Genomic DNA, 18192 nt, shown 5'->3' with positions numbered 1-18192 from the left:
AATAATGTGGATTGGCCCATCCTTACCTCTAACTATTTTCAAAAACAATACGGACATTATCAGTGCAGCTGTATGGGGAGTGCTGATGTACTTGATGTATATAACTTATGTAGCCTTTGCAGAGTTATATATGGTGCATATAGCTGTAAGCTATGCAGGCTGCTTTAGGTCCTGGACAGCCCCGTTCTTTGGTCATACCAATACCAATACCAATTTATTTATAAAGCATTTATAAAAACAACCACTTGGCTAACCAAAGTGCTGTACATCATATAACAAAAACAAATAAAAACTAAAACAAAAAAAAAACCAAACAAAAAAAAATACAAGCAAAAGAATAATCAAACAGGAAAGAAAAAAAGGAAAAGATGAGTCTCAGTCACCACAACACACTGGACCGAAAGCCAAAGAGTTAAAATGGGTTTTTAAGCGAGATTTAAAAGCAGCAAGAGACGGAGCTTGCCTCACATGCAATGGCAAATCGTTCCAGAGTTTTGGTGCAATTACCGCAAAAGCTCTTTCGCCCCTTAGTTTGCGATTTGCCTTTGGTACGGATAGAAGCAGCTGGTCTGCTGATCTAAGTGATCGAGATGGAGCATATGGGTGAAGCAGTTCTGCTAAATAAGGAGGGGCACAGCCACTAAGGCGCTTAAATACAAATAAAATAATTTTAAATATTAATATTTAAAATATTAATATTCAAAATGTTAAAATATATTCATATTTATTAGGGGTGTAACGCTGCAGTTTCCTAGCCAATCAGGAACACCGAATATCTGGCGTAGGTGCGCTGGGAGCTGAGAGGAAGCAATAATGTGGACTTTACAGTAAAACCTTGGATTGCGAGTATTTTGCAAGACGAGCAAAATTTAAAAATAAATTTTAACTTAATAAACGAGCGAGGTCTTGCAATACGAATACGAAGAACTCAGGTTCGAATCCTAAAAAGTTTGAGTTCTGATCGAATTTTCCCCATAAGAAATAATAGAAAACCAATTAAATGATTCCTGGCCCCAAAAAAATTAGGCCTAAATATGTTTTTTTAGCATTTAAACAAAATGAACAAGATAAAACAAGAAGAACATATACTGTGCTAAACACATCTAAGCACATTTATCAAAACAATAATTTGTAAAGTAAGAAAATAAATGTATCCAAACAATGTGTAAAATGTGAAAAAAGAAACCAATGTGTCCTGCCCCAATTGTCCGCTCCTTCCGTGTGCCACGCCCCCTCGTTAACCCCATGTGGAATCCCCGTATGATCAGCTGTTTCTGGTTGTTGTCATTAGTCCTCTGTATTTAGTCCGCGTTTTAGTTTGTTTCCCCAGTCCGGTAATTGTATTGTCCATCTGCGTTTTTCTTGCCTTACCTGTAATTAAACCATGGATTCCCCGATACCCTGATGTCTGAGCCTTTGTCTCCGTTCCGTCCCCACTCGGCATGACAATATAATTATAATTAAATGTATTAATGGTTTATTATTAATGATATTAAAATAATTAATAAGAAATCTTTATTTTTAAATGTATTTTATTATATAATAATAATTACTGTTACTGTCTATCATTGTCTAAATGTATTTTTACTGTCTAAATATATGTATTCAGCTAGTGGAAACATGCACGATGCTATCACAGCAAATGTGAGGCTGAGACGTGCCGCGTGACTCATGTGCATACAAGTTATCTTGGATCGGCGTTCACGGTTCAACTTCTGAGATTCAGATCGAGTTCTAGGTCATTTTTTGGTTCGACTTTTAAGAAATTCCGGTTCTAATGAGTTTGAGATCTGAGGTACCACTGTATTTATTAATAATGTTGTGGTTCTTCCTTCCCCGCCAAATAAGAAGTCAGAAGCCGCTCGTGTAGATCCAAATTCAATCTTTTATTGCAGCAATGAAGTTACAACCAAGGCTGGACATTGGCAAGTGTGTCGAATACTGTTTTACACCAATTTCTATACAAGTTCTTATCATTTAATATCTCGTCACTTGAGAATCATCATTCCTTCAACCATTCACAATCATTGTTTTCTCCCTTGATCCACACCCCTAGGCAATAAGTTTGTCCATCATTTCTTTTACTGTTTGGTCCCTCGACTGAACATAATGGTGGCGTGACCATCTCCACTTGGTTTTTAAAAAATGCTCAGCCGTGCACTTTTGGTGAACTCAGGCGAATCCCTTCCTTCAGTAGCAAACCTTTGCAACTTCAGCCTGTTGCACATTGTCTAACTGGAGTGTTGATATTATAATATGTTTGTCCTTCAACATAGTGATAAGGTATAACACTAATAAAGGTGGATAGTCATATATTCAGGCCTAACATAAAGTAGCTAACAGAAACTCTTAGGCTAACATAAGGTGCAAATACATACTCAATTGATTACATTGTGTTGATTACATTATAATGATTACATTGTAATGATTACATCATGGGTATTTGGCATGCTTTTTAATAATACCATAATGATTATATTCTACATTGTATAGTGCTAAATAATATTTCATAACAGTATCCTGTATGTTAGTCTGCCATCTGAATGTAGTGTCTATTGTATGCATTAAACGTCTCCAGTTGTTGACCTTTTTATATATGTAGAGAAGGCACAATGAAACCATTATTTTCACTGACTACATGTCTTAAAAATTACCTCTAGTGCATGTAAATTCCTGACCACACTGTGAAGTTTTACAATTTTAGCCAATTCTTTGTCACAAACAGGCCATTGTTTAATTTAGACATTGTCAATATGTGAGACAGGCTGCAGTAATTTGTATTTAGATTTTTTGCAGTAACTTGTATTTGAATTTTGTGTTTCTTAATAAGTATACTATACCATACCATACTTTAAAACAACCACACAGGACCAAAGTGCTGTACAGAAAATTTACAATGAAACAATAATAATTAGGTAAATACAAGTCCCTAAAATAAGCGCATATACAAAATATGGGGTGTGCTGCCTGGAGAACCACGTCATCGAAGAATTTATGCTTCTGCTACCTGCAAGACTACTACCTCCACCTCCGGCAACTACCCTCCAACCTGCCTGCCCTTGGCTCAACGCGATGCCTCGCCATCCTTCCCTGCGGCTGTGCCACTATTGATCTTGCCATCATGCATCAAGCACCCCGTGCCTGCACCGGTCGGCCGCTGCATTGAGACTGATATTTCAACCCCTGTATTAGCTTAGTCATATCATCTTGTTTTGTTTGACTCATCTGCCGGCCCCTGGAGGGGCTCCCCCTTTGGGTCTGGTTCCTCCTAAAGTTTCTTCCTCTTAGGGAGTTTTTCCTTGCCACCGTTGCCTTTGGCTTACTCACTGGGGGGTCCTTACGTGGCAGAAATGTAAAGCGCATTGAGACAATGTAATGTTGTGATAATGCGCTATATAAATAAAATTGCATTGCATATACCATCAAATAAAATAAACTAAAATCAACATCTCACAAGGGATCAAACGCCAAAGGAAAGAGATGGGTTTTCAGACGGGATTTAAAAACAGACAGAGAAGAAGCCTGTCTAACATGCAAGGGCAGATCATTCCACATTCTAGGAGCTACAGCAGCGAAAGCGCGGCCCCCTCTATGCTTATGCTTAGTTGTAGGCACACGCAGGAGCAGCTGGCCAGATGACCTGAGAGAACCGGGAGGGTATGTAAGGGTGTAACAGCTCAAAGAGGTAGGGAGGGGCAAGACCATTAAGAGCCTTAAAAGCAAATAAAAGAATTTTAAATTGAATCCTAAAATGTACAGGCAACCAATGGAGCATGGATAAAACAGGCGAAATGTGATCATATTTCCGAGCGCCCATCAGAAGGCGTGCAGCAGCATTTTGCACCCTTTGAAGTTGAGTAATATAGGATGCACCTACTCCTACGTAAAGCGCATCGCAGTAATCGAGCCGAGTGGTAATAAAGGCATGGATTACTGTCTCAAAAAGCTGCTTGGAAAGAATTGGCTTTATATATATGCTTTGCTTAAATAAATGCATAATAAAAAGGGAGGTTAAGCAGCAGTGGTACAGGAAACAAAGTTACCGTTGTGTGCAGAAGAAGCAAGTCCAGAGGATACTCACGCGGCCGTGCTAAAGACGCATCGGAACTTGACAGAGGTGGTTCTAGACAATCACAACGTATAGCTCATAGCATACGCCATACAGTGCAAAATCCACAGACCATGGAAAATACAGAACAAAGACTATCCGTTCATCCAAACATGATTAATATAGATACTCATTTTAAAAAGTTGCCATTAATTAGCAAAAACACAACTAGCTTAGTGTATGTGAATAGCTGGAAGATTTACAGGCCTGGGATAGATATATACAGTAACTGTGCGTAATAATACTAAGACGACATTTGAGCTAAAGGTATATGAAACAAATAATTTTATATAATTCTTTAATTATTTTTATAACATGGCTTTGATAAATACTATAATTTTTAATGGTCCAGAGATGCCACGTGGGTGTTATTTATTTCCGTGTAACGCGCAGGTAGTTCCGGCAGTCTAATAACAGTTTTATATTAATGGGCACCAAGTTCACTCAGCATTCCAAATGTGACTTTTAACTTATGAATAAGCAGTCATTGTTACCAGAGAAATCATCTTTGCTTTTCAAAACAGAAGCACCTCTCTGGTCACGGTTTCTATGGTAACAACCCATTTTACATGTGCCTTTCTGGAAATATAATTATATGCCTCGGGACATATGTGGCTTGAATTATATATATATATATATATATATATATATAAAACCATAATACCACAATACGAAATAACCATAATTGTGCCAACTTATTTCATGCCTCTTCCCTGAACTCTACAAACAGTCCCTAAACAAACTTCTTATATGTTATCAGAAAATTTTCCCTTCTCATGGACTGGTCCTTCAGTGAGCCGGAAGTTGTTTTTTTTCACATTCAGCATGCTAAAACTTAGGTAATTATAAGGGAGAATTTGTTTGAAAATCATGACATTATATTGTTATGTTGTTTCATGCTGGTTGCCAGGCAAAATATTTGCATGTCTAGCAAAGCACCCACCTTACAAAAAAATGCTAACATTGGTGTTTGTACCTCCGGACAGGTTTAGGAATCAAAATCTATTATCATTCTTAATCCACAAAACAAGCTAAACTGGGCAAACGTTATAAAACCTACCACCCCATAATGCCCTATCCCTACCCTGCAATTTAGGGACAAAAAGTTGGTGTAATAATGGTAAAAAAAGGTCAATATGAGCAGTCTTCTAATGTTTTTATTTCAATGATATTCTAAGTAATAGCAAAACAGTTTGGACAATTCTATGCTTCCAGCTTCATGGGAACAGTTTGGGGAAGGCCCTTTTCTGTTCCAGCATGACTGTGCCCCAGTGCTCAAAGCAAGGTCCACGAAGATATAGTTGGGTGAGTTTGGTGTGGAAGAACTTGACTGGCCAGCACGGAGCCCTGATCTCAACCCCATCAAACACCTTTGGGATGAACTAGAATGGAGATTGTGAGCCAGTTATTTGTCAAATATATACATGCATTACAATATTATTTCTTTGTTTAAATCTAAGTCTAAACATATGGTGAGGTCATCTTTCTCAGTTTTGTGTAACGTCAAGGAGGTCCTGAGTCGCCGAGACACAAATTTTAAGAACATGGCCAGTGCATACACGTGCATACATTGTACATCACGCCACACGACAGCAAACGAAAAAAGCAGCCACTGCGTTCAGATACATCTGCAAGTCAGAGGAAGGCGATGCACCAGTGAACCCACGCAGGCTGCATTCGCCTCGGGCCTTGGCTGAGGAGCACAAGATCACATATACAAATGAGCTGCATCCCAGCTTAGATCTGAGTAACCTAAACACCCGTTCATAGAAAGAGCTGGGAAGGTTTTGATTTACCCTCCTTCTACAGTACTTCAGACACAATTCTGAGACTCATTAAGCACAGCACCTGATAAAATATAGATAGATTATCCCCTACATAATATATTTCTATATCAGCAAGCTCATCCACCTGGTCTACACAGGCTTTGGATATAGATAGATCTTATGTCCACATCTTTCCAGCGAAAGACTGAATTGTCATACCATTAAGGGAAAAGCAAAAGAAAAGTGCAATACAAGGTAGGTGGGACATTAAGCTGTATCTACATAGTGCTCGGATGTATGTAGACAGTGATAATGCATAATCAGAAACAGAATAAGCACAGTGACAGGTGAGTGACAATTAATTGATGAATGGTAAAGTGCCCAGTGTCAGTGTTTAGGAATGGGTCGCTGCCTTTTGCAAGGGGATAGAATCATTGCTACCATTGTGCCTTGCTTATTGCATTGGTTAGCATTGAAAGAGGCATGTTATATATATATATATCTATTTTAAGAAAACCACACAGTAATGAAGCACACGGCTTCCAGGTGTATTATAGTACAGCTGGACCCTTGATTGAAGTAACTGCTTTATTCCTGTATCGACTCGGAGGCCCAGAAGCTCAGCTCGCTGAAGCATGTGCACGTCTTGTGGCTTTTCAGGTGCGTTTCAGAATTGCCATTGTAAAGGGACAACCTGCTTTGTGGTTTGTATGTTCCAAAACACTTCTGAAGGCTAGCAGATAAAAAAACTGAAAAAAAACTATCGCCCTGCATCGCAAAGGAAGCAAGAATGTGACACCTCTCCATCTTGCAGAACATTTTGTGTAACCAGCGGGCGGGTAGACTTATCCACAAAATGTGACTGATGAGTCCGTGAATATCACGCAGGATGATATTTGGAAGACATCCCAGACACAGAAATATCATTGGCCAAAAAATCAAAATAGGTCAATTGCCAAACAATTGCTGTGAACTTCTCAAACATCATGCAATTTTTAATCTTATATTTTTCTCAAGTATGCTCTTTGTACTTGTAATTTAATTTAACCTGGAATTTGTGAGTGGACAGCAAAGTAAGAATTTCATTGTACTGAGAAATACTACTTTTTCTGTACATATGATAATAAACGCTTTGAATCTTGAATCTTGAATCTATATTTCCCCGAAGTAACCACAAACGGACATGTTGAAATATATTTAAACTTCGTCTATGACATCTATGAACTCTATTTAAGTCATGGATTCCTTGTAGAAAAATAAATTTTATAAGTCGAAAAAAAAAAAATCTGAAAAATCTCGAAACTGAAATGTCTTGCTTAAGTTGTTGACCGTAGAGTTGATTGTGAAACTTTTCATGCAAATTTCGTGTGTGTTCAATGAGTGTAATTTTATTAGTGACTCTCCTCCACCACCTTCCAAACTGGACTAGGACCCTAACTGGATCACTGGTCCCTCCACATGACCTTCACAGGGGTAAAGGTCAAGAAGTGTACATGGAGGTGGTACCACAAAAGCAATGGTTCCAGCTGAAAGCTGATTGGCCCCCGAAGTGCCCCTTCCCTGTCACTCATCCAATGAAAACATGCCATTGGCTAATGATAATATTGCCCACTGTGTATGTATTATGGCTCCCCACCTTGAAACGGGGTCAGACAGGGAAGTGGGATCTTTATTGTAGGAAACAGTGTCCTTTTTGGGGGTAATAGATTCGGGCAGGGGCAAGATGAACAGCACACTGCAGGGATACACAAGAAAAATGCTACTGCAGTGATCGACTGGAGAGGAAACAGAGACTGGTTAGACAAACACAGGAAACATGCCTGGTCATGTGCATTGTGATGTAGTGACTTTATAAAAAATATTTGCATCAAAATAAAGAGAGAAAACATGCCAACATATCTAATCAATAAACAAGGGACAGGGTTAATCAGCACAGCAAACTCCAGTCTCCCACCCGAGGCTTCACAAAGAACTCAAGCTGAGTCATTTTCTCTGTTCCTCCTTGCTAGTGAGCACAAGAGCAGTACGGTTCGAGCTGCAGAATCCCCTTTGAACACGGTCTTCAAAATAAAGTTTCATCAGATGAGGTTTCATGTAAGAGAATTGAGCCGAGTGTGTTCATTTCAAAAGGTCATGCAAATAAGATTTAGATGTAGGGCAAAACTACACACTTACCGTGGGAACCAAGGCCACAGTTTAGAGAAACAGTGTTGCTGGCAAGTGTACGAAATGTAGTTGATGTCATTAAATTTAAGATTATGACAAATTTCACTGATCACAGGGGGGAAATTTGCAGAGCTCTGTCGGCTTTTTTAGTGGTTGAATAATAAGACTCTTGTTCCATCAGCATTTTGTTTGCAACTTGAGACATTTCCATCTTTCTCACCCTAAATAAAGAATGTAATGTTTCATAATAATACATTGGCTATCACACTCTTCAGTACTGGTTAGGGTGCACAATTAGTCATATATACATATTTAAGTTATATATATACACACACACACATAATTATGTATATATAAATGTAGGTAAAATTTATATGTATACATTTATACACATTCAGTAATACGTACATATATTTATATACATATTTAGTTTCTGCTTTTTTAGCCCTTGCCTAATACAAAAGAGTCTTACATTACGCACCTCGTATCTTACACAATCTATTAAAAGAATAACGAATACCACTGCACAGGAAAAACCAAATCTACCATAACTATCAGGTGCGAATTTGAATTCCAAGTGGCAGCAGTTAATTCGCCTTCATATAGGGCCTATGAAGTTAAACACTAGCATTTAAAATTAATAACGTTCGAAACTGAGCATGAATGATTTTCATTTATTTGCAGCTGTAATGTTTTGCTTTCTTTTTACCATACATTAAACACATTAGGACAACAATGTTAAAACGGGGAGTAGATGCGTATTGCATTTAACAATCGCTAAAAGCAAAAAAGGGTTTATAAATGCGCACATGGACGGGTGATAGTACACTAGCGGCGCCTATTACGTAATTGCATGGTATTAATATTAGTTACCCAAAATTCATGGGTTAATGCGTTAGTCGAGAATTGCGTCCATAATAAAACCGCGCACGTGAAAGGGAGTCAGATGACAAAGCTGGATGTATTTAAAAAAACAAATACCGTGCGTACCACGAGGGCATTTCCCTTCCTAAACTCTGCCGCTCTTGCAGCGAAGCATTTGAAATTCAATGCGGGGTTTAAAACCCAAATCACCGACCTCATCTTTAACGTGTGCTGCTGCGTGGCCAGCCCTCCGCAAAATACAGGCGAAGGCAGAAAACGCATGATCTGATGATAATAAAGTTACACATGATAAATGCCCAGGAAACACCATAAAGCAGCAGAAAGACTTTAAAATAAACCCCCACAAGTATTTTGATACAGCGTCAAAGCGATAATTTTAGAAGTATAATGAAATAGAAATGTTTCAGGTAAAAAAAACAACAACAGACGACTATGGTCTTTATTGTGGTTATTTTAAACCCTTACTAAACATGTAGTCTTGGTAAGTATGAAAAAGGATAGCGGCGAAGTTTTAACGTACCTTGGTGTGTTTCCACGTCGAACTACCCCCCCACCAGCCCCCCTGCCTTCTCCCGACAGTCATTTTGGGGGCAAAACACTAATTCGGATTTAAGCGCCTAAGATAGCCATTAAAGCTTTAGCACCCTGCCTATTATTCCGGCCACTGAGGGTCATTACAGCCGGACAAGGGGAAAAAAGAGATCTCTGTGCGCTCCATTGGAGTGTGTCCGTCCCAGGGATAAAGAAAGGCACAATAGAAAACTTGGAGGTGGGGTTGGCGAGGAGGAAGGGGGGTGGGAAAGGCTGAGATAATATGGGGGAGATCCCCCACTGCGTTTTAAAGTTGAAAAGACTTAGGGACTATTTACTATTGTTGTGTGAATTTTCCACTTCAACTTTCTTTATTCATCTTCGGGGGCGGAGCCTGCAGGGATGGGGGATTTTCCTGCGTGGTTTCTTTATGCAGTCTTATTAAATTATTTGATTATATTACTTAATTTGTTTCAGTTTTCCCTCCAGTATATCTGAGGCGAGATGTAAATTGCAGGTACACTTACAAGCGTACATAGGCCCTATATAAGAATTACCTGTTTAACTTTAAATGGATTTGTACCCTTTCCTATAATTTCCTATAATTTAGGAAAGCTGGTTTATGGCTTTATATTGCAGTTGTATCTGGATTTCCTGTATCGTAAACTAATTTAAAAATTAGTTATCTATGTAAAATTAACGGTTGAAAAAAAGCCTATGATTTTCGGAAACAGAGGAAAATGAGTATTAACGGGATGCGGTAAACAAAATGCACCACGCTTAAATAATCACAGCACACATTTTTTTTTTTCATTCCGTGTGATTTGCAGAACTATAGGACTATTTCTAAAATATTTAGAATTGCAATAAAGTCAGCAATAAGTATATGGCAACCAATAAACAGAATAAAGTCGTGCGAAACGTCTATACTTAGTTTCCTACCCATGGAAGTTAAGCTTAATGTTTTGATCTAACAGGTTTCGCTCAAGATGTAAGTCGATGAACGTGCAATCGACGTCACGCAAGTTAAATGGTAATATGAAATTCCCGCACATCGTGACCGGTGCGCAGCATCCATCCCTTCACCCATTCATCCCACAGCCTGACATCCCTGACAGACTGGATGTGCCGACTGCCTTTGCTGGCAAACACGTCCCCCTCGGAACTGTGGGAAAGTGTGGGGGAGTAGGCACCCACACATTGTAATGTAAATTTGGAGGAGTGGACGAGGCGTATAAAAGTGGGCAACTTTCATTTTAGTGTAATCCTATAGTTTGTGTAAAACTCTTTAAACGCAAACCCGGAGCTAGGGGTTTATTAAAGACATACAGAACAATTAATTTTAATAATCCACCCAAGTTTGAGAATGACGGCCTCCAGTATCAGTAATGTTTCCGAAAGAAATTTCAACGCGAAAGAAGAGCGGAAGGTAGGAAGATGCGGCAGCAATAGCCAATAGTTAAAATGGTTTTCAGAATGGTATTTGAAACTAAATTACAGAGCAAACTCCACTGTACGCCTAAATTTCGCCTAAAGTAATTTAATAAGAACCAAATTGCTTACGATAGTATTTTTCGGTCCTGGTTTTCGCAACTCGCCGAACACGACTGGCTTTGGTGCGGCTATGAATTAGATAGGCATGAGTGAGCTGTTTGATTGATTGGTCGAATTAATTAATACAACAGTCTATTTCCATTATAGTACAGGAAATGCTTCAGGAAGTTGGCATACTAAATACGAAACTTTGTCAGTTTAACAAATGTACCCGCTGAACTGATGGTTGCAGATCTTGATGTTTTTTTTACAACTTTTTTCCGACGTCCTACATGTAGGCCTACGTGTTAAAGGCTACATCCTGTAACGCCGACTTGAAGTTGTACCTTCGATTCACAGCTGCATAATGTAGTAATTAAATTCCTTTAAGGAAATCGATAATACCTTAAGTCTTGTTTCAAGCTTAGTGCTCGGCCAGTTGCACACGAGAGCAATACATCTGTATGTTTTTGCATGCCATGATATTCAGGCCTAACAGTGCAAACATTTGATTTTTTTTTAATTATGGGACGACTATGGACCATGAAACAGTGAAACACATCAAATATTAATAGTATTTATTTATTTTAGCTACGGAAACCGTTAATCGAAAAGAGGAGACGGGAGCGCATCAACTGCAGCTTGGAGCAACTGAAGGGCATCATGGTCGATGCTTATAACCTCGATGTGAGTCAACACTTTTGCTGGGGCTGCTGAACATGGAACCAGCTGCTCCGGAGGAAGCGACAAGCTGGCTGGTTTGCATGCAGCGCCGAAGCGGCGTCCTGTGTTAAAATCTGGGGTGTCTCTGTATTTGTGTATGCATGTAAAACCACATACATGACATCGGTGAACTTTATAGCAACTGAGAATGCACTTTGACATGGCTTTTTGGCCAAACGTTTGCAGATGAATTACCATAGATAGTTTGAAAAAGCTTGTGTGCAGTGAACATGGGAACCATATTAACACAGGGTGGAGCGTAGACTAGGTCTTACATAGTTTTTGGTGTGCATCGGTATAGGAAGATGAAATAAGTATGTTGAAACTCACAGTTTTATCGAAAATTACTTGCAGTTCCATTCTAGGCAGGACCTCACTCAAGGATAAGGCTGTCCCTGAATGGGCAGGGTAGCTTTTAAAATGAATGTTTTGAAATAGTGAAGAAATGTCTTTTCCTCCCATGTCTCTTAGCAATCCAAGCTGGAGAAGGCAGATGTTTTGGAGATCACCGTGCAGCACATGGAAGCCCTACAGAGAACTCATGGCACTGGTAACAACCCCATCACATTCTCTCTCTCTCTCTATGCGTAGTATTACTCAGCATATACGGATTTGCACAGCTCGTTATGTGCTCCCATTGTATAGCTTACATAGCTTATGTAATCAATATGGAGTTGGTCCCCCCTTTGCAGCTATAACAGCTGCCAGTCTTCTGGGAAGGCCTTACACAAGATTCTGGAGTGTGTCTGTGGGAATTTTTGCCCATTCATCCAGAAGAGCATTTGTGAGGTCAAGCACTATTGTTGGATGTTAAGGCCTGGCTCACAATCTCCATTCTAGTTCATCCCAAAGGTGTCTGGTGGGGTTGAGGTCAGGGCTCTGTGTGGTCAGTGAAGTTCTTCCACGCCAAACCCACCCAACTATGTTCCCACGAAGCTGGAAGCATAGAATTGTCCAAAATCTCTTGGCGTGCTGAAGCATTTTCATTTCCTTTCATTGGAACTAAGGGGCCTAGCCCAACCCCATAGCTCAAAAACAACCCCATACCATTATCCCTTCTCCATCAAACTCTACATTTGGCACAAATTCAGTGAGGCAGGTAATGTTCTCCTGGCACCTGCCAAACCCAGACTCATCCATCTAACTGAGACAGAGAAGTATGATTCATCATTCCACAGAACATGTCTCCACTGCTCTAGAGTCCAGTGGCGGCGTGCTTTATACAACTCCATCCGATGCTTGGCATTGCGCTCGGTGATGTGAGGCTTGCATGCAGCTGCTCGGCCATGGAAGCCCATTCCATGAAGTCCCGGTGCACCGTGTCTGTGCTGGAGTTAATGCCAGAGGAAGTTTGGTACTCTGCAGATACTGAGTCAACACAGTGTTGGTGACTTTGACATACTATGTGTCTCAGCATTCAGCGACCACGCTGTGTTTATGCGGTCTGCCGCTTCGTGCCGTTTCTGTTGGTCTTAAACCCTTTTCACTTTGCAGTAGTGCCACTTACAGTTGACTGGAATATCTAGCAGGGAAGAAATTTCGCTTACTGACTTATTGCAAAGGTGGCATACTACGACACTGTCACGCTTCACTGAGCTCTTCAGAATGACCCATTTTTTCACAAATGTTTGTAAGCCTGACTGCATGGCCAGGGGCCTGATTTTATATATCTGTGCCAATGGGCCTGAATGAAGCACCTGAATTCAATGATAAACAGGTTTGTCCCAGTTCATTTGTCCATATAGTGTATGTCCCAGGTTTCACTGTTTCTGAGCTTTCAACCAGATATTTCATTACACATTGTTCTGATTATAAACGTGTATGTGGCCCCATGAAACTGTGATTGATGGTTATGTCAATAATGTCGAGGTTAGAGGCATATACAGGGGTGGGGGGGATAGTCCCAGCTGAAATCTGACTGGCTGTCAGAGTGCCCCCTCCCCTGTTACTCACTGATTTAAACATATCATTTGCTCATAAGGTTGGCCTCTGTTATGGCCCCCACTTTAAAAAGAATCCTAGAATCACTTTTGGTCGAGCTGGTTTATCTTTAGTTCTTCCCATCCTTTCTTTAATAATGCAACATTTCCTTGCTTGCCCCCCAGGTGGATCGATGAGCAGTCTGGGGTTCGAGTCCCGCCAGCGATACAGCAGTGGCTATATCCAGTGCATGCATGAGGTGCATAACCTGCTTCTGAGCTGCCCGGGCATGGACCAAACGCTGGGCGCTCGCCTGCTTAATCATCTGCTCCAGTCCCTCCCCCAGATCAGCACTGAGGGCGCGGGCGGCTCCACCCCCCTCCCTGCCTCCCCCAGTCAGCCCGCTCACTCTCTGACAGCGGCCCCCCTACGCACCTCTCCCTCCTCCCCAGTCTCTCCAGTCAGCAGCCCTCAGCTCTCCCAGTACCAGGAAGTGTCCGAATCTGCTTCTGCCGCCGATGGGCAGCCCTCCCCGCCCGACTCCCCGTCCTCTGCTGTCCACCCCGCCCTGCTGCGTGCCGGCCTTCCTGCTTTCTTCCCAGGCACCGATCCCTCCATGTGGAGACCGTGGTGATCACCCACCGTGATCCCGATCCGTGTGTTCCTCCTTTTCCAGTACAAATATTGGATTTAGTAACTTGCTGGGCAAGAGATGGGAGCAGATTTATGCTGTCGGGCTTCTCAGTTCCTTATTTTAGAAGTTTAAGTGTATTGTGAGCCAAAAAATCAGCCATATATAGAAGATTTATTGTTCCAGCCCAGATTGTTGTAGGTGCTGTGCTCCTGGTGCCTTGTGGCCCTAGTCTACTGCCTCACAAACAAAGCAACATTAAGAAATGAGAAATCTGAGGCGATTTCTTTAGGCAGGATTGTTTTTTAAAGCCACAATATGCATTTAAATAAGGTTTTCAAAAAATGTAAAATACGTCGCTGACCGGCCTTTACTGTGCTGTTTGACTTTGCTTCTAATGAAGTATATTTTCTTTGGATTCTTCAAATATATATGTATTTTTGAGAGTGATTAAATTGAGATGAGTTTGGGGAATCTGCTGGGTTAGAGTAACAATAATGAATTCAGGTTTATGCAGATTAAATCATGTTACAATAATTAGTTGACTTTTCCCCCAAAATACATGTAAACTCTTGACTTGGCTTTACCATATTTTCGAATGATTCTAGTCTATTGTGAGAAACAGTAAAATCTATCTTGTTGAAGACATAAACTTTAACAAACATCAGTAAAGAATAAAATCTTTTTAATCACATTGACGCTGGGAAAGGAAGCTTTTCTGCACCAATTAGTGCCCCATCTTTCCTACAAAAAAAGTCAGTTGGATTCTTCTTACTTAACTGAACAAATAACAGTGGAATGTTATGATATTTTTTTTCTGTTAGAAAATTGTGGCTTGTGCTCTCTCAACTGCCATATGCAAACATACCTGTGACTGTAAGGGAAAACCACCATTAATACTGGCAGCCAGTCATTGTTGCCTTGCATGTGTGATGACCTGCTGTGTGTTCCCTCCTATGTGGATCATGTGACATGCTATCCTTGAAAGAAAATTCATCCAGAAATTGATTTTGCATACGTTTGTTTCCTGTGTTATGCAGGGATCGCACCTGGGGGGTGGGTTATGTCCTGGGATATACTGCAGTGTCACTATGACCCTGCTTTGGTTACAGAAGTGGCTATGTGAGCAAAAGACGGGGATGAGCTTGCTGATATGTAATTCATTCACTTTGGCCTGAAGCCCTATGTAAGGTTGACCTACCCAGAAACCTGAGATATGGGCATATGGATGGTTATAAAAAGACATGCATTCATGCTTATTTAGCAGATGGTTTGGTGTAAGGCAACATACAGGTGAGGAAAGCCTGATGTCAGAGTCAAGGGCCTTGCTAGTGTTAAGGGCCTTGCTAGTGTTAAGGGCCTTGCTCGAGGGTCCAGTGGTGATACGATTACTCTGTTGCACATGGGATTTGAACCCATGGACATCCAGACACAAGCACAGAGCCCTAACCCTACTGACTGTCATGCCACCCACATGATTTCACATGGATTATGAATTAAAATCAAGTCTTGAATTAATGTATATTGTAGTGCAGGGGTGTCAAACTCCAGTTCCGGGGGGGGGGAGCCCTGTGTAACTTTGGTTTTTCCTCTGTTCCACCACAAATGATTTAGCTCAAGAGCTGTGTGGTGCAGGGCTCTGGCCCCCCAGGACTGACACACCCCTGTTGTAGTGGCTCGCTGGACAGTAAAAACCGCTATCTGGGGTGTTGAAATGTCAAGATCTTTTTTGGTGTATCATCGATAAACATGGATTTTTGTCATTCAGTATGTTGGGTATAATTTCCTTGTCCTTTTTGCAGTAGTTTAGAAATAATCCACACCTTAAATATGCTTTATTGCTATCCAGTTAGTGACACAAGTGAAGTTGTAGACACAGGTCCACTACGTGCGAGAACAATTCTCTGTCTTTTCCAGAAATGACAGAATTAATATGGGATAGGAAATAAAGAACCTGTTTCTTTAAAGATTTAAAGATTTGGTTCCTTTAAAGTTTGGGGTGTGCCACTGTCCACACCCATGAGAGAAAAGCAAGTACCTTATCAGCTGGCTTATGGGAAAGGAAGGTGATATGAATCGGATGCTTGCATAATTTCCAAGCTGTAACTGCAGTAATGGCCTGAATTTTGCATTTTATGGTTGTTGATGTAGTTTATCACATCAAATCTGACAGCTTGCCGAAAGTAATTCACCTGGCATTCTGTAAAGATGAAACCAAGACACAGCATTAGAGATGAAATGGTTATCGGTTTCACGGTAAACCACTGTAAAATTCCAGCCGGTTAGTATTACAGTTTGAAACTTTAATCATCATAAAAACCATAGCTGATTAGTGGGCTTTGAAAAACTCACGTTAAATACAGTCCAGCATCAGCCAAAGTTAGCAATAGTCTCCCTGGCGCAGATCTGGAGGTGCAGCGTGCAGCGTGCGTTTGTTTAGTGTCAGTGAAAACTTGACAAAAAGCAGTGATCGTTGGCAGTGACAGCACTCTAGAGGTTTTCAATGTTAATGCACGTTTGAAATAGTTTTCGTATGTTTATATAAAGTGTTGGCTATTATTTTAATGTTCATGCATACAAAAAGCACATAGTGTTGCTAATGTTATTTGCGGATATCAACATAAAAATATGTTTCAGTTTGTGTATCAGTACTTTTTGAACATTTTCGGCAAATTTTAACACTATACTGGTAACCATAATAATTTTAGCCACTATAATAATAATATTACATTTTCATACTGTTTCATCTTTACATAGCCTCCCAGAAAAGTAGTCTAATACACTAAGGCTTGAACATATTGGTGGTTTATCCACTTTGTGGAAGTATGTCAGACTGTAGGAACCTGTCTGTGGGTGGTTCCCACAAGCGCGGCCCCTGCGAATTCTTTGATTGGTTGTGCGCTGGGATTGCTGCGACAGAGTGGTGTTGAGCTGCAGCTATTGTTTTGGGATTGTTTTTTGGAGTGTTTTGAACGTATACTTTGAGTGTTTGTGTACTTTACCTGTTTACTTGGGTGGCTGTTTTATTTCTATTTATTGTTCTTATTTCGGTCGGTCGGCGTGAGTGCTTGTCTGTCCTGTCTATTAATTAACAGCGCGATTATTACCGACAGTGAGCTGCGGGTGTCGCGTGAGCGGCGTTTTCTGTCCGCGTTTAACTCCGTAACAAACACCCGTGGGGCGATAATAACTAATAATATCTAATAATATCTAACGTCGGTATCGTTACCCAGCGCCGGAAAAGGACAGTTGCTCCTGAGCTTTGTTCGGTCGCTAGTCGGGGCCGGGAGGACATTTTCCACTTTTTTCCCGCTCCGGCAGTAGCCTGCTTTGAGGGGGTTTTGACAGGGGATTTTTGTGGTTTTTCGACCTCCCAAGAGCAACTTCGATTTCGCTTTGTATTTAGTTGATACTTGGTTCAGCCAGAAGTTCTTCTGGTAAGTAGTAGTAAATTTATCAGGTTTAAAATTTTAAATAAAAATAATAATTAAGTTCCGTTTTAACACAAGTAATAACTTGTTATTTTAGTGTACTCGGCACTTTACTGCATTTATCGTTACGCAAATTAATCTTTATAGTTAAATACACTATATAAATTTACTGGGCTGGGAGTATGGGGTCATAGTGAGTTAGTTAATTATGGGGCCGGCTCAGTGTTGCGTTTGCAAGATGTTTGCCCTTCTGGACGTTAGTGTCCAGTCGGACTTCGTCTGCGAGCGATGTAAGCTAGTGGACTCACTCATGGTCAAGGTTCGCGACCTTGAGGAGCAACTGGCTCTCATCCAATGCAACAGTGAGTTAGAGGAGCTAGTTAATATGCCGTTTAGGGAGATGGTGTGTATGCCACTAACGGGGAGGAGGGAGAATGAAGAGCAGAGAGGTCGAGAGAGCTGGGTGACCGTAGGTCGTAGACGCAGGAAAAGGCGTAC

General features: G+C 40.7%; 1 protein-coding gene across 1 annotated transcript; it reads left to right on the top strand.

The window, feature by feature from the left end:
- Nucleotides 1-10673: 10673 nt before the first annotated feature.
- On the top strand, nt 10674-16030 carry her8a (hairy-related 8a). The gene is made up of 4 exons (XM_023797691.2): nt 10674-10885; nt 11581-11676; nt 12184-12262; nt 13818-16030. Exons 1-4 carry the CDS (start codon nt 10823-10825, stop codon nt 14264-14266), a joined length of 687 nt encoding a protein of 228 aa, XP_023653459.1. The 5' UTR covers nt 10674-10822; the 3' UTR covers nt 14267-16030.
- Nucleotides 16031-18192: the final 2162 nt, after the last annotated feature.

This window comes from Paramormyrops kingsleyae, chromosome 10, assembly GCF_048594095.1.
Source record: "Paramormyrops kingsleyae isolate MSU_618 chromosome 10, PKINGS_0.4, whole genome shotgun sequence".
Lineage (NCBI taxonomy): Eukaryota > Metazoa > Chordata > Actinopteri > Osteoglossiformes > Mormyridae > Paramormyrops > Paramormyrops kingsleyae.
This window is presented reverse-complemented; position numbering and strand designations above follow the sequence as displayed.